The following is a 26,747-nucleotide window of genomic DNA, read 5'->3' on the forward strand; positions in this document are numbered from 1 at the left end:
CAAAATTTGGATTCAGTTTTTACGTGATTTTGGTCTTCAAGTTACCTCCCTGTCAGCATTAGGCAGCATTAGCTCAGTTTTAAGAGGCTGAAGTTGACAGGCATCATCAGGAGGTCATTCTAGTTCTGGCTCAGTTTCACTTCCCTCGTGAGCTGATTGAATAGAGCCCCCTTATTCTGTGCAGTTGGCCGGTATTTCCCACAGTGCTTAGTGCCAGTTGAATCAACACTTCCTCCTGGTTCAGATTGACTCATGTGAGGTCTGGTCCTCCACCTCTGATTGTACTGGGATTGAGAGCCTGAGCTCTGCTGGATGGAAGTGGCACCTGTGAACCCACAAATGTACTGCTATTATATTGTGTAAAATCTGTTATTATACAACCTATAACTTGAAAGCTTGTTCATTTGTTGATCCTTAAAAGCACAGTGCCTGGCAAACCTTTTCACAGGCAAATGCCACTCATAATTTCTTCAGGAAAAAAAGGCACCGAACCCCTAACTGCTCCCCGGGCGCTGCAGCATGAATGGCTGCCCACTGCTCCGGGTGTGTGTTTACGGTGTGTGTGTGTTCACTGCTGTGTGTGTGTGTGTGTGTGTGTGTGTGTGTGTGTGTGTGTTCACTGCTGTGTGTTCACTGCTGTGTGTGTGTGTGTGTGTGTGTGTGTGTTCTCTGCTGTGTGTGTGTGTGTGTGTGTGTGTGTGTTCACTGCTGTGTGTGTGTGTGTGTGAGTGTGTGTGTGTTCACTGCTGTGTGTGTGTGTGTGTTCACTGCTGTGTGTGTGCACGTTGGATGGGTTAAATGCAGAGCACGAATTCTGAGTATGGGTCACCATACTTGGCAGTATGTCACTTCACTTTTTTATTATCACTCACTTTATATTCTATTGATTTTAATAATAAACGTTGAAATTAACATTACCTAAGACTAATACAAGTGAAGTATTTGAATAAAATGATTTTGATACAGATGGATGCTGAAGTATTTCTGCAGCATGTAAGAGATGCTAGAAATGTGCTAAAACATGCTAAAATGTTAGGAACATGATAGAAACATGCTTGAAGTGTGCTAAAACATGCTGACAGCAAACTATAACATCATGAATCAGAATAAGAATGAGCTTTATTTGCCAAGTGTGCACAAACACACAAGAAATATGTTAGAATGATAAAAAAAAACACATGCTAGCAATGTGTTAAAACATGCTAAATCATGCTAGCCACATGTTAACAATACCTTACAACCAGTGCTTGACATTAACTTTTTTGCTCACCGGCCTATGTGGCTAGTGATTTTCCAAATTTATTAGCCACTCAGCATTTTATTATTGGGAAATTACATTTTATCTGACTTAATACTGCATACAAAAATGTATTTAAATTTATTTCCAGGTAATTTTTGACCTATTTAAAGGGCATTTTCCCGTATAAATGCACGCATCATCTTTCATATCAAATTCTTACATTTTATTAATTATTTCACTTAGTATAATAAGACAATATAGGGCTGTTACAATATATGAAATATGAAATTAGTATCTACAAAATCGATCTTTCCACTGCAGAAGAAACAGAAGTGACTGGAGCGGCATTCAGAAATATAGCATGAATGCATTTACACTGTAAAATTATAACAGCATAAATAATGTTGAGAGCTTGGTGTTTTAAACAAAAACAACATATTTTAATATACAAATATGAAATGTTGGAAAAAATGCAAAGATAAGCTACTATGAAAGTAAACCGCCAGTAGGTGGCAGCATCTTAATTAATGAGTCATTAAAGCATGCCTTCAAACGATTCATTCAGAGGGCTGATTCATTCTTTATGAATGGACCACTGAATCATTGACTCAAATGATTCAAAATTCAAAAACGCAAATCATTCATTAACAAAACACCGCTGCACGTTGCTCAGAGATGCGCGACTGTACTGCTGTGATCTTTGGAACTATTTTTATTAACCAAATGGAGCAAAAACAGTCAACTTTGACAATATATCAAATTCAAATAGTGAACTAAAATGTATATTAACTGCTCGTTTTAACTCCTTTAAAATGTCAAATTTGCAATCGTGGTTTTCAGGGAACTTCCCTCTCTTGGTCGTGTCATGTTTTTTAACTAGGCTGTATGTTATAAATATAAAAACTAAGTTACATTTTTATCTTTCTTCTGTGTGCAGTTGCGTTTATTTGTTTTGATTTCTCCACAAGATTCTCTCACATAGGCTTGTTGTTACTGTTGATTATGCATTATCAATCGCCATTTACACCGAAAGTAAAATCAGAATCAATCTCGCCAAAATTTTACTTGCCCCTTCAAAAAAATCTACTTGTCCTGGACAAGCATTAATGTCGAGCTCTGTTAAGCCTATATAAAATTCAACCCGCCAAAGTGTCTAGTGGGAGTGACCGTGTTACCCGCCACAGCTGAAATCCACCCGCATTTGGTGGGTGTTAATGTCAAGCCCTGAGAAATGCTAACTGTCAGAAACATGCTAACAGTGCTTAGAAAGATGTGGTCTGATGTGGTTTGTTAGTGATCTTATTTGGTTTAATTGGATCTGAAAAGGTTTGTTGGGGGCTGAACTGGTTTGAAAGTATTATTTGGGGGTCTCCTAATGTGGTCAAACAAATTTGTTTGTTTGTTTGTATCTGACTTTCCTCACCCTAACCCATTTAACTTCAAGCTTTTAGAACTATATACTTTCAGGCCAGGCTTTGTCAAGCCAACAAGCTTGCCATCAAGTACTGTATCTTTAGTTTAGCTACCTATATTGTATTTGTGTCTAGTTGCTTCCTTCCAGACCTGTAGTTGCTTCCTGAGTTCAGTTCAGTTCAGTTCAGTTTTGTGTAGGATGGTGCTTTAGATCAGTTCAGAGCTGCTCGCTGAAACAGTGTGTAAGTTTATGTTGATTCACTCTTTCGCTGTCAGATGTGTTAAAATGACACAGCATGTTCCTGCGATTCACAGAGACTCTCATTTTCTCAGTAGTGGAAGTGTGTGTGTGTGTGTGTGTGTGTGTGTGTGTTTATTTTTGTAAACACACACACACACACAAAAATTTATTTTTGTCTTGTCCATTAAAAGTCATGTCAAAAAAGTGCACACATCTTTATCATTATTTCAAAAGCTGTTTTAAATATATAGCTAAAAGTAACAAATTATAAATCTTTAAATATATTTAATATTTTGGGGGAGTTGCACTACATGACATTTGACAACCTGAACTGGCCTAGCTTTGTCAAATTATTTGCTATTTTAAGAGACTTATTGGCTTTGATATGGAGTCAGGAGGGTTGACATATCAATTCCTGTTATTCTGCATGTTGGATGCACCACATGACGTAGATCTAGTAGTCAAAAGGATTTTAAATAATAATAAAATAAACAGCCAAAGTTTTTTTTTTTTTTTTTTTTTCCTTCAAGAATTTAATTCTTTTGAGTTTTGTTCTCTGTGATACCAGGACAGTTGTACACTGACATTTACAACAGTATTTGTTCATGTATTTGAATAAATTAATAGATCTGTACAAAAATACAGTAATATATTGTGAAATATTATAACAATTTAAAATAACTTTTCTATTGTTGTACTGTTATGATGCAAGAGCAGGCAGAAACAGGCTGAGGCGCAGGTCTACGTGCAGGTAGTTTAATTAAATAAAGCAAACCAAGAACTGGAAACGAGAACGGAAACACAACCAGAGAGGCAAAACTGACAAAGCACAAGGGAAACACAAGTCCTATTAATACAGAGAACTAAGGCAATGAACTAATCCGTAACCAAGGCAACTAACAGGGAGATGGGTGTGGTTCAATGAGTGTACATGACAAACAAGGGAGCAGAGCTGCAGGGAAACAGGAGAGGAACAAGGCAACAATAGGGACTCAGAATTACAAACTAAAAGTCCTTGAACACAGACACAGATCGTGACATAGCCCCCCCTCAAAGGAGCGACTTCCAGACGCTCCAAACAGAGGCTCAAGTCCAGGAGGGAGGTGGAGCGGAGGCGGAACAAGGGAAGGATGGAGGGCCAGGTCCATGGAGTGGATGAGGAACTGGAACTGGCAGAGCAGAAGGCCAGGGCGGAGCCGAAGACCACCACAGCTGAGCAGATGGGTCCGAAGATCCCCACGGTGGAGCAGACGAACACCAGGGTGGAGCAGACGAACACCAGGGTGGAGCCGATGGTGCAGGAGACCAAGGCAGATCAGGTAAAATTGGATCAGAGAGCACAGAGAGGTTAACAGTGTGGTCTCTGCGACCGCAACAAGGCAGGGAGAGAGTTCACAAACGGCCTTCATAGCCATGACCGGACAGTCAGAGAGTTCAGGAACGGCCAGAGAGTTTACAGACCTAGTCTCCTTGACCGTGACAGGATAGACGGTGAGTTCAGGAGTTGACGCTGCCGATTCGGGAGCTTCTGCAGCGGGAGCTGTCACCATCGGGAGGAGCTAGAGCTGGCTCAGATGACTTGGGAGGTTCTGCAGTGGGAGCAGCCACCTCGGGAGCTGGAGCGGGCTCTGAAGCGGATTCAAGGACTGGAGCGGACTCATTGGCTAGAGTGGGCTCAGGAGTGGGTTCACGAACTGGAGCAGGAACAGAGCAATGTGTTGCCCAAACACACAGAATGGCGACTGCCATAACAGGGAGCACCGAGGATAGGGGAACAGTCTCTGTGATGGCCATTGCTGAAGCCCTTGGAACACCCGCTGCACACACCAACATCAACGGTGTGTCTGCCAGACTGGAAGCCAGCCTCAAACGCCATTGGAACGCCTTGTTGTCTTCAAACACAACATCCACGATGCTCGGGAATACTGGGGTGGCACAGCTTGAGGCTCTGGTGTGACGGCCATTTTGTGCAGTGGCTCTGGGTTGGCGGCCATCTTGTGAAGTGTCTCAGGGCTGGCGGCCATCTTGGGAAGAGACTGGACTTGAGAGTGCTGGTACAGGAGTGACGACCTTAATGACTGGACATGGTAGTGACGTTGGTAAACCAAGCTCCATGGCCATCGGAGCTTGATGCATGGTGCCCCCCCCCCCCCCCCCCCCCAAAAAAAGTTAATTCTTTGGGGTTTCAACATGGTCCTCCTCTACCTTCCCCACAGTTAGAGGGGATCCACACAGCCTCAAGGCAAAATCGATATACTGTGCCAGAGTCCACCTGGACTCACCCTTTGGCATTAGACGGCCAATGTTCTCATCCAGACCACTCCAAAAGCATTCCATTAACATTACATCATCCAGTGGGGCAAGATGGCAGTAAGACACAAACTCCTCCACATAAACTTCAATGGGTCGGACATCTTGGTACATGGAGCAGAGAACACTCACAGGATCACGAAAAACTCCTGCTAGATCCATGGTTTGGGTCAGTTGTTCTATTATGATGCAAGAGCAGGAGGAAACAGGCTGAGGCGCAGATCTACGTCCAGGTAGTTTAGTTAAAAAGCAAAGCAAACAAAGAACAGAAACACAACTAGAGCGGCAGCACTAACATTAAACAACTGACAAAGCACAAGGGAAACACAAGGGCTATTAATACAGAGAGCTAAGGCAATGAACTAATCAGTAACAGGGCAACTAACAGGGAGATGGGTGTGGTTCATTGAGTGTCCATGACAACAAACAAGGGAGCAGAGCTGCAGGGAAACTAGGCAGCAATAGGGACACAGAACTACAAACAAAAAGTCCTTGAACACAGACACAGGGAACACAGGCAGGGATCGTGACAAGTATATATTGAGATGTAATTTATTCATGTGATCAGAGCTGAATTTTCAGCATCATTCTGATCATTATCAATTTTAAATTCAGTTATGTTGCCCAATATTTAAATTCCGAAGAACAGCATTATTTTTTGGAAAAAGGAATTTTTTTATCACTTTAAATGTCTTTTACGGTCATATTATTCAATGCATCGTTGTTGAACAAATGTATTAATTTCTTTACAAAACAAAATCTTAGTAACTTCAACAGTGTACATTGAAGGAGGGAGCTTCATAGAGACTTGCTATATCAGGGGTGCCTAACCCTATTCCTGGAGATCTACCTTCCTGCAGAGCTCAGCTCCAACCCTGATCAAACACAACTGAACCAACTAATTAGGATCTGAAGGAGCACTTGATCATTTCAGACGTCTGTGCTATATAATGTAGGCTAATAAACAACCATCCAGAACACCTTCGCGATACCCCGTCATTCAAAATTTATGCAAATAGTTTTGTCTCCTAACAGATCACCAAACACTTGCTACCTTGCATCACTTTTTCCACTGTTTCACAGATTTGTGCGTTGCCATGGAGACTCTCTATATGGTTTCAGAAATGTTCTCTATAGCCTTGCTGAAGCCTTGCCTTGGTTTGAGTAGAGAAAGGTAGCCTTTGGTTTGGCTCTTCTGCCGTTCTTGGCTCTTTGAGCGTTTTGTTTGCCTCTTACATCTCGCAGTGTGTCCAAGTCAGATCTAAGCGTGTTTGCAGACTGAATGCTGGCAGGCCTGTTTGGCTGATAAAATCCTCTCCTGCATTACATGCTGTGAGAAACCAAAGCACAAATTACGTGGACATCTTTAGTGAACATTTTTTGGGTCCAAATATCTGTGGTTATAATTTCGGTTTGAATTTAGCTTATGATGTTTTTCTAGAAATATTAGAATAAGTATTTTTCAGGTTGCATATCCCACTAGTCAACTTTTAACAATGAGACTTTGGTAGGGTTGTCACACCCAGGGTCAGAAATGAATGGGGGCCTGGGGGAAAAATGGCACCAAATGAACAAAAATATCCCCCAAATTCAATATAAGGGGGCACACAATTAAGATATTTTTGATGGAATCTGAGAGCTCTCTGACAGCAAGGGTCCTACCACAATCAAGGCTCAATCCATGGGACATCAGGGTTTCAACCATAATTTTACAAAGCTACATGAATACTTTGGTGGGCGGAGATCTGGGTGGAGCAGGGTGCAGTAAACGCAATAATTTAAACACATTATTTTTCCATAATTAATCACACCAAATGAACACGCTAAATTGACAGCCCTAAAATAAACAGATACGCCATGCCAGATGCAGGCATGTTCCACCAAGATGGCTTTTGTTGATAAAATTTGGTTGGTAACAGTCTATAGTATTAGTATTCTGATTTATTGAAGTAGTTTGTTTAATTTAAGTGTTTGACACAAAATATACCATAAATGCATTTAAGAAGGTAATTATAATAATTGTCCCTTTCTGTAAAAAAAATGCTCCCTGAAACCACTTCTAGGCTATATTACTCCTTTAATGGGAAAATTAAAGGGGTCCTATTATGCTCTTGATTTTGGGAGTGTACTAGAACATGCTGTCATGCTTGGTAGTTCGAAAAACGAGAACCTTTGCATGCACGGAAATTGCAAGACATATTAGAGTGGTAACGTTATTGTTGTTTTTTTTTTTTTTGGCTAAATCAGGTTTTAGATTCGATGTCAACAACCGCTTAAAAATAACTGCATTTACTATATACAAATAAGTGCAACGGTAATATGTATTTTGTTTATTGTTCTTTAATGTTAACATTATAACATGAATTGCAGTGAAACAGTTATACAGTTGAATTTATTTATAACATAGTCTCATAATTGAAGTGTAAATTCTGCAGTTTACATCATTGTGCAGTATTGTACTGTCAGCAGTTTATAAGTGGAACTGGGAACTGCTCTGTCTTTCAGCGAAACCAGCACTGTACTCCCTCATGTTGTGGAAGCTGTCCTCAGTAAAATGCGCAGCACACAGCACCAAATGGGGGTTATAATGCTCAGGAACATAGTTAATAAATTGCAACCACTGTTTCCTGACGTCGTCCGCTTTAGGAAGGTTGTTTAAGCACGGTGGCAAAAAAACAGTGTTTCTTCGACATGGTGAAAACTTGACGCTACAGCAGGACGACTTCGTCTGATGCACTCAACCAAGCGTTCTAACCACGACCTCGCCCCTTCTCAAATTGTCTGAAAGCAATTAAGGATGGAAGAGGATTGACACGCTACTAAACACATGAGGTTCTCCAGAGCAATGCTTTAAAACCGACAAAGTGTCTACACACTTCAAGAAGTCAATCTACTGGCTTATGAATAGTTCTCCCTAGACATCCGACTGGAAGAAAGTGTTTCAGCTGAAAGAATGACACTCATGACCTTTACGCATTTCAAAAATTGCTCGCATTGTCTTGCTCAGAGCTCATTTTGTAGAGCGCTCTGCTCAAATGAGTTGAAGATTTGAATACCATGATTAGAGCGCTCTCAAATGAGATGGCCGCATCTCTACCCCCTTCCGCCTCTTCGTGCAAGTGTGAAATTTCCTTCCTGCGAGTGCGTCGCTAATGAGTGCAGTGCTGAGGAAACGGACAACATTTGGGGTCCTTCAATTATTTTCTATTTGTTTTGCGCTCAGGGAAAGAAGCCTCTTGTGAGTGAGACCGCTAATGGCTAGTGACAGAGAGGAGCGAGATGTCAAAACCCAACCGTTAGCTTTTCATATCCCATCCTTTCAGTGCTTGGCAGCCCAGCTGAGCCTTTTGGCCTGAACCTTCGTTATTATGCATAGCTTCCTCTTTTCCATCGTCTGCCTCATCTTTTCTTCCTCCACCCCAAGAGTTTCTTTTTTCAGCCCGAGTCTGTGTGTGTGTGTGTGTGTTGAGACTTTGGGCACTTCATAAGGTTTTCTTTAAGCTGCGTTCTTCACTTGTAATGTGAAGGCAGTTGCTGTCTTCTAACCGTCTTCTGTTAAAACGGTTGCAGTTGCATGACATTTGCATGGAGGGATCAAGAAATTCTATAGTACTTGAAGTTGTCCATTAGCATTCCCATTCATCTCAATAGTGGTTGCTCAGGACTGACTCCCCATAAGTATGCAAACTACACACAGTTTTGCTCATTCTTTTTCTCCTGCTAAATTATGTAGTTCTACCGCTTGGGAGAGATTATTGCAAATAGTGACCACAGACAGGGTACTGCTGAACACTTCTGTATTGTAAAGGAAGCCGTTGAGTCATTGAATTATTCACTCAACCTTTTTATTAAAAACATTCATTCATTTGTTCAGTAACGTCACTACTGAGACTATTCCTGCTTTGACTTTGTTTGGAGGTATTTTAGTTGGTAAACCTGGAGTAGGTAATATATTTACATGTGCAAAAGTTTGAGGGGTTGAATAAAAATACTTTTTCTCAACCAGGATGCATTGAACTGATTAAAAATGGCAGTAAAGACATATAATGTTAGAAATGATTTCTGTTTCAAATGTGGTTCTTATGAACATCAAAGAGTCCTGAAAAAAGATGTATGAGGGTTTCCAAATTGGTAATAATCATAAATGTTTCTTGAGCAGCAAACCAGCATATTAGAATGATGCTGAATAATAAGCATGAGAAGAGCTGTATCCAATAAATGCTGCCTTGGTGACCGTACGAGACTTCTTTCAAAAACATTCAAATCGTACCATTTATTGATTTATTTCTGTATGTACAGTTGAAGTCAAAACTTTACATACACCTTTCAGAATCTGCAAAATGTTAATTATTTTACCAAAATAAGAAGGATCATACAAAATGCATGTTATTGTTTATTTAGTTCTGACCTGAATAAGATATTTCACATAAAAGATGTTTACATATAGTCCACAAGACAAAATAATAAAAATGACCCTGTTCAAAAGTTTATTAACATTATTAACATATTATTAACATATTAACATGCAAAATAATTAACATTTTGCAGATTCTGAAAGGTGTATGTAAAGTTTTGACTTCAACTGTATGTATGTAGTTATTAATATATTATTTTGTCTTGCAGCCTCTTCTTGATGCTTTGGCAGATCTCCCTGAATGGTATGGAGTCAAAAGCATGCAGGCCAACTGGATTGGCGACTGCTCAGGCTGCTTTTTCAACCACATATTGAAGGTACTGAATGCCTCATCTATGAAATACCCTTTCAGCTCTTGTGCAACCAATCAGGATTTGGTTTTTATCAGCTTCACAGCTCTTTCAGTGCCGTATTTACTGCTAACCGCTCACACAGCGCTTTCTATGAAATGATGAATTTCCATGCTTGCATGTGAGCATGTGCATTTCATCAGGTTAGATTTGGAGTTTGGCTGCAGGCTGTGTACTGTGTGTACAGCTTTGTTTCTTCGAGTCTGTTGTGTTTTCTGTTGTGGGAGGATATTTGTGCTTATTAAAATCATAATTTGATTTCTAGCACAGAGAGTGTCCGTTTGCCAGAATTGGTATGTGTTGCATCTCTGTTTGTCAGGAGGATGGTCGTGACTCAGGGGAGGTGCTGTCTGCATACACTTGTTCTCCAGAGGCTGTGTTCGGAGCGGCTTATGTCTCAGTCCTGCCCTCCCACCGGCTGTTGCACGGCTCCAGTGCCCTCAAAACAGCTCTGCTTAGAGCCCTGAGACCCGGCAGAGGTGCGAAACACACACACATACTCCTGAGGGCACAGATATTAGATGCTTGAGAAGTGAGTCTCTCAGGAACATCATCTATTGAAACTGAATTCAACAGGGTTCAATAATAAAACATATTCCATCAGCACTTTTAAAGGTTTGCACCAAAATATTTTGTTTTTGCCAAAACACTGAAACCGAAATAAGTTTTCCAAAAGCAATACGGAAAATATTTAATAATGAATTAATTATATGTATTTACTCATCAACACTCAAATAAAAACTGAGTTGATCAAACATTTAAAGGCAGTTTTTTGATGTCACATTTTTAATAATAGAATTATGTTTCTACTCAATTTGTTGTTGAAATATAGGCATTTAAATGGTGGCTGTAACAACAATTAGTTTTCATGATTTATTCAAACATGCATTAAATAATGATGTAAAAATATAACGAGTATATAAAACACTGCATACACTACCAGTCAAAATATTGGGATCATTAAGGTTTTTGAATGTTTTTAAAATAAATCTCTTATGCTCACAGGAATAAATGACATTTTAAAATGTCCAAAATAGAAAATATTTTTTTTTAAATTGCAGTGATATTTAACAATATTACTGAAAAAAAAACCACACCATAGGAGAAGCACTAAATAGACATCACTATTTATGTCAATGATTTCAGCCCTGTGTTTGAGGCAAAACTCAAAACTGCTGTTTTAGCCAGTTATTAACATGAGGATGACAGGAAAAGAATGAATGCATGTAACGGAGATCTACAGATGCATTTATATCCTGTTTTTGTTGTGTTTAGGTGTGTTTTAAATCTCCAGGCTGTGGTTGTAAGTAGTTGATTTTGTGGTCTCGCACCAAAGCTTGAAATAACTGTGAATCCCAAAGGCTTTGGAAAAGAACAGATTTAGAGTTAATGAGATCTCAGACTCAGCCTTAGTCACCAGCGCTGTTTGATTGACCTTTGACTCCTGCTTGTGCAGACAGCCTGACCGAGGTCACGGCCCTCAACGTGTTCACCGGCCGCGAGGTTCCAGTGGTGATCTCCGGCAAGAAAGAGTTCGACGGACATCTGGATACTGTGATAGGTGAGATGATGCTTGTGTGTGTGAAGGGAGGATCTGTCTGTGAATCTTTAGTTAATGCAGTACATTCAGAATGCATTTGGATTTTATCCAGCGGGGACAGCAGTGCCATTACATTTTGTCTGTGAGTGAATTTTCTTAAGGAGAATCTACAGAATGCATCAGGGATGTGTATGGATTTCACCGCTCTAGTTATTTTCTGGTGTTTTTACGCATTTATACTATAGACACCTCATTAAACAATTTCCCAGCATGCACGGATTTCTGTAAGAGCTCTTCAGCCTCCTCTGTGCTTTTGTCATCGCATGCACAGTTGCCCCAAAAAGTATTTAGACACCTATAGCATGCTTAAAAATGTCTGAAAGTCAATGACATGACGCTCATTAAAATGTTTCATTCATATAATGAATCCACTCAAGAAAATGTTTTTAAATTCTGATTTAGAGATAAAATCAAGACGCTTTATCCAACCTGAAATTGTAATGGAATTAAAATACTGAAATTCTTATATGTAATATACTGTTGGAATAAAACTATTTTTTATTATTTTAAATAAACTATGAAGTAGTTTGTTTTTAAAATGTTATTCATATTTGAATTTGTCCACCCAGTTAGTGCAGGGTTGTTTATTTGTAATGATTTTGTTTCACGGATAAGTCAACCACGAAACAATAAATATTTTGAAATGTATAAATATAATGTTTTCTATACAAAATTTATACAAATGTTTATTGATTTTTATGAAATTGCAAGAGTAATTCAGGTTTTCAAATGGTAAACCCTAAAAATGATATTTATAATAATAAAAAATATATCATATTTATTTACTCCCACAGTATAAATAATTGTAAATATTTAAAAAATAATGATTAAGATGCAAACACTCACATGTATGCAGTTTAAGGATATGGTTTCTTAATGGTTACACTGATTGACATTACAGTATATAAAGACTTGTGGGTCATTCCGTGTCAACTCAACCAGAGGTCCCTGGAATGACCCTTGCATTTTGTATAAATTGTATATTTCAGTATAAAGGTGTGAAACCATCATGAATGCAAAGATTATGTTTCTGCTAACTTGGCACATTCATTTTGACCCACAAATGCTGTTGCATTAGATTAGAGATTAGATAAAAAATAGAAACTATCAAACCAAATGACACATGGATAGCTAAGATTTGAATTTATATCCATTTTGCCGACACACATTTATGTGGCCAATAGTATATGAAAATTTTAACAAATCGGATTGCTATTTGATGAGTAAAAATGCGTGAAATGAGTTCAAGTGACCCTTAAACAGGGCCTTAGGTGAAGGATCCAGTCCTGAATTTAACACCAGTGTCCTGCAGAGGAACGCTAAACAACCACAAAAAGTCACACTTCTTGCATTTATCATTAGATATATAAACTAGTTTTCTTTAAAACTACTAATCTTTATAACAGGCATCCCAGAGAGCAGTGAGGAGGATGCAGAGTTGGCTCAGTCTCTGGGTTTGAGCTGGAACTCTGTTTTGAAGACAGAAGAAGACGGCACGCAGACTCTAATAAACTCAGATGAGGTAAACTCACCATCACGATTAAACAAGAGCAGAGGTTAACCAGCTAACCGGTTACACATCCTGATCATCTCATCTGCTGTAGTTCACAGGTCAAAGCCGGGCAGAAGCTTTTAACTCTGTTACCCAGAAAGCCCGGGAGAGGAACGCTGGTGGATACCTCACTAGTGCCAAGTTACGTGATTGGCTGATCTCGAGGCAGCGCTACTGGGGTACACCCATTCCCATCGTGCACTGCGGCGCCTGCGGGCCTGTGCCAGTTCCAGAGCAGGAGCTGCCAGTCATGCTACCTAAAGTACCGTCACTCACAGGAAAAGGGGCGTCGCCCTTAAAGACGGCACAGGATTGGCTGCGATGCCAGTGTCCAAGGTGAGTGCAAGAGTTTGTTAAAAAAAAATAATCTTTCTCTATGATAGTCATTCACAAGTAGATGTTAGTCGTGTTTTTACTAGATATTTTTGTAAGCAGTATTTAGTACGGTGGCCAAGAAGTGCAAAACAAATCACAATTCTGAAAACAAAATAACAAATTACAAACGCAAATGTAAAAAACAAAACAATTTAGAAAACACAACAACAATTCAGAAAACATTATAACAATTCAGAAAACAAAACAACAATTCAGAAAACAAAACAACAATTCAGAAAACAAAATAACAAGTCAGAAAACAAAATAACAATTCAGAAAACAAAATAACAAGTCAGAAAACAAAATAACAAGTCAGAAAACAAAATAACAATTCAGAAAACAAAATAACAAGTCAGAAAACAAAATAACAATTCAGAAAACAAAATAACAAGTCAGAAAACAAAATAACAAGTCAGAAAACAAAATAACAATTCAGAAAACAAAATAACAAGTCAGAAAACAAAATAACAATTCAGAAAACAAAATAACAAGTCAGAAAACAAAATAACAAGTCAGAAAACAAAATAACAATTCAGAAAACAAAATAACAAGTCAGAAAACAAAATAACAAGTCAGAAAACAAAATAACAATTCAGAAAACAAAATAACAAGTCAGAAAACAAAATAACAATTCAGAAAACAAAATAACAAGTCAGAAAACAAAATAACAATTCAGAAAACAAAATAACAATTCAGAAAACAAAATAACAAGTCAGAAAACACAATGACAAATCAGACAAACCGGAAGAGGTAGGTATAGTTTGAGACCGCGCCATTGGTTTGGGAATAGATTACTCACCGCTGACTGGACGAGACATCTGTCAATCAAGGTGTACAGGAAGAACGAGAAGAAGAACAGCAGAGTCACCTGTTGAAAGCGTCAGCTCCAGTGGTGCAGATGATAGAGCGCGTGTCATTGTGTTTTTGGACGCGATCGACTAGGGTTCAAGTCCGCCTTTTGCCAAACTTTTTTTTCTCTCTTTTCAAATCTCGTATCACGTCGCATTGGAAAGGCATTTATTTTCAATAAAAAATGAAGGAAAATTATCAAAAAGTTGAAAAAGTATCGGGTAGGGTTAGGGTAGGTGCAGGGAGGGCTTTATTTTACCAATAACGTGGCATCCATTTAATAATTTGAATTAAAATTATAATTTACACTCAATACGTTATTACTGCATACAGTTTTTTTTTTCTACAATACTGAGGTGCAGATAATTGCCACTATTTGCAACAAGTAGTATACATAGCACAAAACCCTGCTATTTTCACTTAGCTGCTATCGCTATTTGACAGAACTATGTCAAATTTACCATCACTCCCATAGACACTGTATTAGAAACACCCTCGCATTAGCTTTAACAAGTTTTTGTATTCTGATTCAAAGGTAATATAATACAGAGTACAGTGTTGTAAATGTACATGCATGTCTATTTTTAGGCAGCAGCTATTTGCACTGTGTAAACAGCGATAGAGGCTATTTAACTAAGTGCAATATAGTAATAGATGCTATTTATACTAAGTGCAAAGATTTTTGATATTCACTGCCGTTCTTGAAAACTACTTTGGCAAACTAGAGCGTGCCTGTGCATGTTGATTTATGCTAGTATGCTAATCGGTTAGCATGCTAAACAGTTGCCATTCGTTCTAATGTGGCTTTTCAGCTATCATGTTAACCGTAAGCTACGTTAGTATTAAGTTAGCTTAGCATGCTAATCTGGCTAAAATGCTAAGTCATGCTTTTGTGATCTCATTCTCACTCTTAAACTTCTGTTCTGGAGCCTGTTGGATGTGCGTCAACTGAGGCGCACTCTGCTAAGCCACTGGCCCCAAACCTTTTAGGTCGTGGGTTCGAATCCAGGGTGGCACATGCCCAGACAGCAAGAGGTGGCCAAACATTGCTTTTGTTCCAGACGTTGGATCTTCTGTGCGTGTTCGTCTTGAATCAGAAACGTGTGTTTGTTCGTTCTCATCCGAACTTCTGTTCAATTGTGAACTTCTGTACTTCTGAACCTATCTGTTTTTTTCAATGTACGTTCTATTTCTGCTGTTTTTGTTCTTCCCGCTCTGCGCTGCTCTACAGCCCCTTCGCGGGCTTGGCCCCGGAATCGCTGCTTGCAGCTATATGTTGCTTTGCTTTTGTTTGTTTTTTTGGGTAACACAATAACGTTCCTTTCGTTAACAAGTTAATGTGAACTAACAATGTAAATACTTCTAAAGCATTTATATATATTATCTTAGTTAATGTTCATTTCGATATTTAGCAATACTTAACAAAAAACCCCAAAAGTTGTATCTGTTAATATGATTTAAGGAACCTTTAACAGTTGTAATTTTGTTAACAAAGATTAATAAATACTGCAATAGATGTATTTTTTATTCTTCGTTAATGTTAGTAAATGCATTAACTAATGTTAAGCAATGAGACCATGCTGTAAAGTGTTACCATTTTGTGTTTTGCTTTGCTTTTTGTTTTTTTAGTTTGTTTTTGTTGTTGTTGTTTTGCCTTGCTTTCGGTGTGCTTTTCTCTACTTATCTCAGTTTTGTTCTGTTATGTTGTTTTTTTGTTTTTGCTTTGGCTTTGCTTTTTGTTTCTTGCTTTGTTTTGGTTTATATTTGGCTTTGCTTTTTGTTTATTGCTGTGCTTTGTTTCTCTTTTTTGCTTGTTTTTAATTTTTTTTTGTGGGGGGGGGGCTTTGTTTTGCTTTACTTTTTTTGTTTTTTTTTTTACTTTTTTGCCTTGCTTTTTGTTTTTTGCTTGGTATGTTTTTTGTTTTGTTTTATATTTTTTGTTTTGATTTGAATAAGGACAGTACATGCATAGAACACATTGAACTCACCGAATTCGATCCTGTATCCCTCATTTGAGCACCAAGGAGCTGTCTGGAGCATGTGCACTGATCACTAGGCCTTTTCTCAAAGGAAATTTCTTCTCAGATTTAGAGGTCAGACAGTTTGGTTTCTTTGACGCAAGTCGGAGTAAAAATTGAACTCTGAGAAAATCAAAAGTGTTTGATAAGAGTTTCATCTGGTGGCATTGTAATATAAGTGGAATCATTTTCTTCCATTATCTGAGTCTTTGTACTCCCACTCTGTCATGTGAAATAATGGCAGACTCCACCAGAACTCATTGTCTCAGATCTCATCAAAACAGAGCCAAGTTAAGACTAAAGTGGCTTGTTTCTGGGAGCTCTTGTCCCCTGGAGGCTACAGGGATCATTACCACTGAGTCATGGAGGTGGTGAAGATATGCGCACAGATAGCACCTCCTCACTGTGAAGGGTATTAATAGACCCTTTCTGACCATGAAGCGGACTAATGCTGGCTGAGCCGCTGAAGTCTGATGACATTTTTATGAAAATCCACTGTCGGATAGACACATGAATGAAGAAACAAATGCGTATTAGAGACCTGATTTCATGCATTTGTAAAATATCCACTCTTCATACACAGACTCAGAAACGCGGATCAGTAGAGGTCGAACATTATGGGTTTTTAGTGGCTGATGCCAGTATCTATAAAGCAGGGTGGCAGATGGCTGATTTGATGCCGATATTTATAATGACAATTCTATCGTTTTAAAAAGACAGGCAACAAAGAGGCCAAAATGTGCATCTGGGGACCAAATTTTAATTGAAGTGAATATAAGAGCTAATTCTAATTGTTTCCTTTTTTTAAAGTTATAAAAAAAATTCATAGGCCCATTTCCAAGTCTACAATTAACACAATTATGTGTTCATATGCACATTTATATATATAAACAGACTAACAATTAGGTATGCACAATATATTCTTACTATATTGGTTATCAACTGATATCAGCACATATTTAATTCATTGTAATAGGCCATTATTAGATATTTATCTGGCAATTTTGGGTATTAATTAAATCATCATCTAGCACTAATTTCATGAAATAGTGATTAAGGCAAAGATTTTGCAACCTCTAGCTCCTAAACCGCTCTTAAAACAAAAGTGCTCATGACGGTGTGTGTTGCTGTGTACCAATATATTTTAGGGTGTTTTATTTAATTTTATTTTTTTAAACAAAGTAGTATAGAAAAAACAAAGCCTATTATAGTATCTGCCATTTATTGGTTATCAGCCATAACATGAAAATAATTATTGTCATCAGATGCTTTCTGAACAGGAATGTTCCCTCCCCATAAATTATAATTATCTACATATACAGTAATTAAAGTAAGTAAAGGATGAAATCTGTCATATTTGCAGAAACTAGTAAAATGACAGTCTTTGATTCAGACGGTAAAGTTTTTGTCTGTGAACACTGCTTGTTCCTGTGTTGACGAGGAGATGGATCATCTCTTATCTGTGAGACCTCGAAGAATATCACCTCAGTTCTTTAAATGATCGCCTACATTGAGTGAAGTGGCTGTGGAGAGAGAAAGGCACGGAAACCAGATAAAGAGAGAGATGGTGCTTATCTGCCTCGTCCTTGAGGAAAAGAGGAGTCATTTCCTGAGCTGTGATATTGTCTCGGGCTTCGCTGTTAGAAGTTTAATTGAAATCTGAGGATAAAAAACAGAGAAAGATCTCACAGCCGGATATTGGTGCTGAATATATGTTTGAGTGTTTGTTGTGGGACACTAACACATACATATAAATGCACAACAAAACTCGCTTTCAACCCAGCCTCTTTGGAAAAATCTGCCTGTGGTGACATTTCTGCAAAATGCTATTGGTCATTAAAAGTAATTGTCATATTATACTGCTATGAATTACTTTACAGAGAGCTTTACTTTAAGAACAAATGGTGCAAACAAATAGTTACTAGCTAGTATTTTCAAAGCCCTTTCATTACAATTGAAGTAAGAACTAATGAATGGCTGGTGCAACTCTATGTTGGTGTGTATTACATATAAAAATGACGAGTGATTTGCGCAGGTCAAGGTAATTAGTTCAATTAGTGCCCCAGGAAGTCATATTTTCAGGTCTAAAATCCAGGTTCGCTCTTAACACAAAAGTGCCACGAGACATGCCACAATAGCAGCTGTTCAGAACGTATTTGAAGTTGTACAGCGGGATATTGGACCAATAAGATTGCACTCTGGGCGGGGCTATCCACTGCAGAAATGGAAACCAAACATTTAAACGAAAAACTGTCGTCATTTACTTACTCTGACTTCATTTTGTAGAACAGGTTTTTTATTTATTTTATTTAATTTGTTTGGTAGAACTATGCATTTAACTCTTTCCCCGCCGAACACAGACTTTTCCAGGTTTCCGTGTTTCCACTGTTATACACTTGAAGGCGCTATTAATGTGCCGATCAAAAACACAGGCGAAGAAGACGAAGAAGCTTTAGGGGTGATGATGGATGACCTGAAAGTAAATGTTCAGCAAATTTAAAAGCTATATAACTGACCGCTGCTTTACTGTGGTGTCCGGACACAGCTGCTCTCACTCATGTTGTCTTCAGCTGTCAGTGCTGAGCTGCTTTCTCTTGTCAGTGTGCATCTAATGGCTTCCTCTTATGACATTCTGTGTTCAGTCTATTATCGGTGCAGCCACAAACACTTCCACCATTTTGTCGATAATGAGTCAAAAAAAAACTAAATGGCAAAATCAGTTTTTTCAAAAGCATAAATAATGTCCTAATTTCCCAGTGTAGATCTGTTATAAACACACTCTCTGAGCTTCTCATTACGGCTCATATGTGGGATGCTCGTCTCTCAGATGGCACCTGGCTTTCAAAGAATTAACCTGCTACACCTTCGCCCTGTTGCTAGGCGACCGCCAGGCGCTTGGCTCCCGCTGCCGGCGGTATAATAGGCAGGATTGTGTGATTATCAAAGACGGGCTGGACTCTCTCAGACTGGAGTGGAGGGAGGGCCGTCCGGTCACACACTTTGGGGATGACATTAGCAGGGCTGGATTCTGCTCACACCGTGCGCGGGTCCGGCCGTTAATTAGTTTCTTTTGATGCGGATGATTAGCCGAATGAAGTCTGCCGAGACTCGTTAGAGTAAGTGTGACTGTATTGTAAACTGACAGATGGCCCGGAATGCAAAGCGCTGTTTGCTTTGGTGTGAGACAAACGCACGAGATTTCACTGGTGCCAGCTGAGAAAACACACAGCAGGGTTATTAGTGTGAAAAATTCATTCAAAATTCATTTCATTTTGTATCTCAATTTTCAATTGTAGTTTTTGGTAGCTCTAATTGTTCATAAAAAGTCTTAAGAAATTGACTAGTTTTAGTTTTCATCCTTTATTGTGTCAGATACACATGGCTGATTCTTATGAGGGGCCATACAAGCCATAATTCATTCTGGTGCTCTCACACACATACATTCTCCTTTCACTTACATACATTTCTGCTTTCACACACATACATTTTTCTTACACATACATAGATTTCTACTCTTTTTCACACACATACATTCTCCATTCACATTGTGACGAGTCGGCTGCCTCCCCCCTTATTGTCATCACCACCCCGTCCCGTATTCGCCGCCCTTCACCAGGCTCCCGACGGGAGTGGGTGTGAGAGAGGAGGGGCGCTGAAACAGCCAGGGCTGGCGGCGTGTGATGAGGCGCACCTGATGTGAATAGAGCCTCATCACCGCCGCCGTTTAAATGCCGAGCGCGCCTCTCCTCTGGAGACCGGTCTCTTCCCCCGTGCATGCACGCTGGTGTCCTCGTGGGTGCAGGAAGGGAGCGTTGAGGGATTTCCTGCCACCGCCAGAGACGCGAGCCGCCGGACCCGCAGTCCAGATGACGCTGCACTCGTGATACGGCCGACGGGCCAGGATGCCGGGCCGTAGATTCCCCCAGAAGTGCCGCGGCCAGCAGAGGACGAAGCCGTGAGCAGAAGCCGCTGCCCCTCGCGCCCCGGACCAGGAGGGGAGCGCGTGCGGCCACCGGACTCCGCCCCTTACCTGGACCCTTCCCTCCTGAACACTGCCCTCCTTCACAAGCCCCGCAGCACAACGAGGACACCAGATCCCTGTTTATTTTGGACACTTTTCCCCCTTTGGACACTTTATTTTAATATTTTTGTTTAATAAAAACCTCTCCGAGGCCTGACGCCACGCCCACTGTGTCTGTCGTTTGCTCCTCCCCCCACAACATACATAGATTTCTAACTTTTTTTTTGGTATCCATTACTTCCTGTTTAAGTAGGAAGTCACTCTCAGGCCAGGAATTACATGTGCAGACTTGCTCAGCTCATCCTAACACAACTATGCAATTCAAAGTCTTGACTTTGACTTTTTTTTATTTATCTTAATTTTAAAATATCGTTATGTAACCCACTTGTTCTACAGATGTATGTACAAAGGATGCACTGATCAGGATTTTTCGTGACCAACTCCAATTGGCGATTTTTTTATATTAAAATGGGCCGATTCCCATACTCGTTGCCTATTTATTTATTTATTTTCATTTATTAAAGGTGCAATAGGAGATCTCGGAAAATGCTAACTTTAGCCTGATAGCACTGAAAGCGAATGTCCCACCCTCCCAGCAATCGCCGTCCAAAGCCACGCCCCCTGAACGCACATACACTCAAAGAGCAGAATACCAGAGACAACATTAAATTACTACAATAGGCTACATCAATGGTTCAAAATTACAGTCCTTGCGCCCTCCCTGCACATTTCATATATCTTATCACGTCCGATGGTTGTTCTATTCGACCGTAAGTCATAAGTGCCCTGCGAAGTGGACATCACCAGATATTCCGCCATGATTCCAGTTCAAAGCGAGCGTACCATACAAATGACATTAAAGTGTGCGAGACATGAATTTAAATGGTTTATTTGCAGAGGTCACAGATGTCACACGTCACACTTCTCTAGTAAGTTTCATCTGTGTGTAAAGACGCTGCGCAGCGTAAATCTGTGAATGAATGTTCCGAAGTGAAATAAACTTCAACAGATTTCCCTGCTCAGGGAGTAGGGAGCAATGAACACTGTGTAGGGAGCATGTCAGTCAGAACACAGTTCATGCACGGTAGCTCTCTTCTAACGAGCTGGTTATCTGAATCGGGTGTGTTAACTAAGAGAGACATGCAAAAGGACTGGATTTGGGAACCGCTGGGCTACATCATGTGTCATTCACCAGTGAGAAAACTTTATAGTTCAGTTAGTAAAAGTACTAAAATACCAGGAAGGAAGATTGGGTTGTTGCACAGCGTGCGTGTGCGATGATGATGAATCCTGTCTGCGTAAACAGGTTGCGCAGAGGTATGAAAATACATAGGTTGACAGGCAGGTAGGAAAGCCAATTAAAGTGCTCGGACCGAGCGTTTTGATTGGATGAACATTTCTTGGTCCAACACCTTCCACATAATATATAAATACAGATACATTTAGACCACTTCACTTAATGATTGCTATCAGGATGTGAAGAGACTTTCAACCAGAATAACATAAAATGTTTCTGAAGACAATCACCTATTGCACCTTTAATTGTTTATTTTGCTCTGTTACTGGTCAAATTAACCTTAAGCAAACAAACAAAAATATCTGCAACATGAAGCAACGGCACGAAACTAAAACATCAGACAAGCTGAATAAATATTTTATTATTACTCTTTATTATTAGTGTTTTATTACCTTAATTATATGTATGTCTGCACTATGCCTGTACTTTCTGTACTGAAGCTCCTGACACCACGACAAATTCCTTGTGTGTGTGTCTGTGTGTGTGTGTGTGTGTGTGTGTAAACGCACTTGACAATAAAGGTCTTTCTGATTCTGATTCTGATGAAAAGACAAATTCACTTTCTGACAGCAGGTGGCGCTAGAACAGCAATAGCAATAGAGAGTTTCCACTGCTGTACACAGCTCCCCGCTTATAAACACATTTAATACTGTATGTATTTTACAGAGGTAAGAGGAAAAGAAAATGCCATCAAAACTTTTCTGAAGACAGCTGTCCTCAGAAATACATTCATAATAACCCCCATCCCAATTCAATATTTATGGTTTTCTTCCAGTACTTCGAGCATCTCAAACAATGAATTTGATCTCTGGTACAGTATTTTATCTGCTTGCGCGACTATTCTCTCCTCTTCGTGTCTCTCTTCAGTGCATCTTTGTAATATGATCATCATCGCAAGCAGATAAAATACTGACACGTGTCAGTTTAAATGCTGGAGATGCAGCGTTGCCAGATATTGCTATGAAAAACAAACAAAACTATCTAAAAATAAATAAACCTCAATGAGCCCAAATCTTGAGTAATGGAAATAATATAAAAATATCGCTGACCCTAACCTGATTCTGCCACCTCCCACTTTATTCACTTCCTAAATTGTCACATAGTGGAAAAAATCCATAGACGCTTATAGTAAGTGTCTCTGGCAACACGGCTGAGGCTGCAGCCAGACCCTATTGGATGTTTACATTATACTCCTTCCGTTTCCACTATACTCTCTCACATATTCTTCTCTTACATGTACATATTTTCTTTAGACCTACATGCATTTTCTTCTTTTTTATAATATTAAATGTATACTTTGAATACATTTGCATAAGAGCAAAATGTATAAACGTGTGCGTAAAATATATGAATATGAGAGTTAAATATATGAATGTGAAAAGAGAATATAAGTGTGTGTGAGAGTAGAAATGTGTGTGTGTGAAAGGAGAATATAAGTGTGTGTGAGAGCACCAGAATGAATTATGGCTTATACGGCCCCTCATAGATTCTTGTCTAGTTTATATATATATATATATATATTAAAGTAGCAGTACTTATTATCATCAGCAAATCTGAGAGTAAGCCGGAAGTGCTACAGTATTTCAACTCTTTCATACTGGGTTTGTAAATGATATACAATGCCATTCAAAAGTAGTCTGTAAGATTGTTCAGTGTTTTTAAAAGAAGTCTCTTCTGTTCACCAAGGCTGCATTTATTTGATCAAAAGTACAGTAAAAATATAAAATATTATTACAATTTAAAATAGCTGTTTTCTATGTGAATATTTGTTCAAATGTAATTTATTTCTGTGATCAAATCTGTATTTCCAGCATCATTCCTCCAGTCTTCAGTGTCACATGATCCTTCAGAAGTCATAATAATATACTGATTTACTGCTCAACAAACATTTCTGATTATTATAAAATATATATGTATTTTATTTTCAGGATTCTTGGAATAGAAAGTTTAAAAGTAGCACTTCTCATTTTAATTTAGTTGAATTTCATTTACTAAAATAAAACTGAAATAAAAATAGACTTAAATAATGATGATGATGATAAGAATAAGAAAACACTAAAAAAGACAAAAACAACAAAATTCTTAAAACTTAAAAAAAGTGTAAAAATAGAAAGTTATTCAAAATAATAATACAACAATAGTATCTAAATGATAAAATAACACTGGTTATAATAATTTGAATGAATGGTAGTATCACTTGGTTTCGGTCTGTATTGTTAGAAATCACGTTTCATGAAACAAATAATCAAGTTTAACGCCATTTGTATATTGTTGCAAGCATCTATTTGAACCATGTGTTCAAAAAGGCTTGGATGATGTAACTCCCTTAAATATGATGTCAAAAAAAATCTTAAGAATTTTTTTTTTTTGCTTTTCTATTTTTTCTAAGTAAACAGGCTACTGTAGATTGATGTGTTTGTACCTGCATCAAGAGTTTTGCAGCATCTCATGCATGACATAAAGGTCTAAAAATGTGCTGCACAAATTCAAAAGTTCAACTGAAAAAAAGCTATTCCACTGCCCTGCGGTTTTTTAAGTGCAAAAACACGTTTTGTGTGAATGTCCCCTAATGGGGTTCATAAAAGACTGAATGACTTGCTTTATTTTGTATATTAAGTTGGAAAAAAATATTTTAGCTTTAATATGAACATCACCTTTAAATATGTCAAATAGTATGACCAAGTTCAGTATTCTGGTAATTATGATTCATGGAGACACAAATGGCAGTGTTTCTTGAAATGAAGCATGTCTAGTAGCCCAACACTCACACTCTTCCTCCTGTTGATGTCAGGTGTAAAGGGCCGGCGGAGAGAGAAACAGACACCATGGACACCTTTGTGGATTCCTCCTGGTACTATTTCAGATACACTGACCCTCAGAACCCGCTGAGGTAAGGAAAAGCGGCTCTGTGTGTCCCACCAGGTGTTTGTGGAGACTGTTCCAGTCTGTGGTGCTTCCAGAGATGCTGAGAGAGCGAGACTCAGAATGGAAGACCATCTGTGTGTGCTATTTCAGATGAACAACACTGATTTTAAAATGTCACTCCTTTGTCCCTGTAATGCATCGCACACATCTTCATAAACACAAAATAATAGCACAAGCATATCTACACACTGTTCCAGAAACTTCACAGGCGGCATTAATGCATAGACTGAAAGCTATATGAAATATATAATCAGTCTGCCTTCAGTCTATGCATTAATGCGGCCTATGAAAGTTGTACCAGATATTAACGTGTTTATTTTATTTGATATAACTGTGGTGTGATTTCTAAAGACTGATCCGAACCTTTGGAGCTGACTGGAACTGAAACTAAAATCCAACAAAAGTAAAGTAATTTGCATTGCAGGGTGGAATTCAATCATCATCAAAGTTCAGTGAATATAAGTATTATGTAAATACATTGTTGCTTTAACTCAATTGCCATGAAGAAAAAGCATGGGAATGACTTCCAGAGCTCTGTCATTGTTCTGTATTGTATGGTTAGTTCGGTGCTGCTGGCAGGTGGATGCAGAGTGTGACGCGTTTGTTTATCACAGTTTGTTGAAGTGTGCTTATTGTTTTGTTTAAATTCACTTAGCAGTTCACATTCTCCCTTCAGAGTGCGTTTGAATGTGTTATTGGAGTGTCGTGATTGTGATGCCGATATAAAGCAGCGCCAGCATTTGTGTTCTTAGAGAGTTTGTGAGATGTAACACCTGTCACACACACACTAGTCATGTTTCTGTGGTGATGTCTGTGCATGAGCGCCTCCTAGTGACCGCTCTCATGTAATACAGATACAATGTGAGTGTTGGTGTCCTCTCGCAGGCCTTTCGAGCGCTCTCGAGCGGATCACTGGATGCCTGTGGATGTTTATATCGGAGGGAAGGAGCACGCCGTCATGCACCTGTACTACGCACGCTTCCTCAGCCACTTCTGCAGAGACCAGGGCATGGTTTCACACAGGTGTGACACACACTCATAATCAAACACCTCCATGAGAGCCATGAGAAGAGTGCTTTTTGGTGCATGACAATTTCTCCTGTTTTCTTCCACACACACACACACACTTATAACATATATTATATATACAGTGCTGCTTGAAAGTTTGTAAACCCTTTCGAATTTTCTATTTTTCTGCATAAATATGACCCAAAACATCATATATGTTAAGAACTTGTGCTTTGTGCTTATTTACATGTTGAATTTCCTTCATATGCTGGATTGGGTGACCAGTAATGTACATCCAGTCTCTTGATTTCAGGGAGCCCTTCAGAAAGCTGCTGGTCCAGGGTCTAATAAAGGGACAGACGTTCAGGGTGGCAGAGACCGGCCAGTGCCTCAAGAAAGAGGACATCGACTTCACAGGTGTGTGTGTGTGTGTGTAAGAAGATATGAAGTACAGTAAGAAGATATAAAGTACAATAAAGTGCAGTGTGCTGCACAGGAGGTTTTTTTTTTTTCATCCACCATCGTTTTGTGGCTTTTTCTTTTGTTTTTTGAATTATCGGTTCAGACACAATACCATTTTAAAAGTATCGATATGGCACCATTTTCATAAAAAAACCCAAACAATACCCAACCCTACAAAAGTGCTTTAGTTTGTGCTGGATTTATGAAATCTCGTTCATCTGGCTCTGAATTAGACTTTCAAACTGTTTAGGAGTGGGTAGATCAGAAATTGCATGTTACGCTGAGAAAAAAAGTAGAATGTATAAAAATAGAAACCCTTCCTTTGGTTAAAAGAAAGCATCTTATTGGAATCTACCATCTATTTTTACTCTATAATGTGCAGGTGCATTAGCTGAGCCAACCTGAAAAATGTAGGTAACTTTGTTAAACAGACTGATAAAAAATATGTGCACTCTGGCTCCTGTAAATTGCATTAGGCCAGCCAATGAGACTTGAGTATAAAATTGAAACAGCTTGTGCCATTTTTGTGTGAAATGCATCAGTACTGTGAACAGCCCTTCTCACATTTCTCACTCACTTCCTGTGGATACTGGAGCCAGAATAGTCCTTTTTTGTTGTTGTTGCCAGGCGACAAGGTAAACAGCCTCACATGAGCATCTGAATTGGCTCCCA

The 26,747-nt window shown here is 39.0% G+C and overlaps 1 protein-coding gene across 2 annotated transcripts in view; it reads left to right on the plus strand.

The window, feature by feature from the left end:
* Positions 1-26,747, plus strand: part of LOC306877835 (putative leucine--tRNA ligase, mitochondrial) — a 75,529-nt gene that overhangs the window by 36,809 nt on the left and 11,973 nt on the right. For both annotated transcript variants that reach the window (XM_079429821.1, XM_079429820.1), the window contains exons 8-15: positions 9,828-9,935; positions 10,288-10,447; positions 11,425-11,529; positions 12,975-13,090; positions 13,173-13,456; positions 24,472-24,570; positions 25,491-25,628; positions 25,927-26,030. In XM_079429821.1, coding sequence (XP_079285947.1) covers positions 9,828-9,935; positions 10,288-10,447; positions 11,425-11,529; positions 12,975-13,090; positions 13,173-13,456; positions 24,472-24,570; positions 25,491-25,628; positions 25,927-26,030 — 1,114 coding nt within the window. The remainder of the gene's footprint in view (positions 1-9,827; positions 9,936-10,287; positions 10,448-11,424; positions 11,530-12,974; positions 13,091-13,172; positions 13,457-24,471; positions 24,571-25,490; positions 25,629-25,926; positions 26,031-26,747) is intronic.

Source organism: Barbus barbus, assembly GCF_936440315.1.
Source record: "Barbus barbus genome assembly, chromosome: 12".
Lineage (NCBI taxonomy): Eukaryota > Metazoa > Chordata > Actinopteri > Cypriniformes > Cyprinidae > Barbus > Barbus barbus.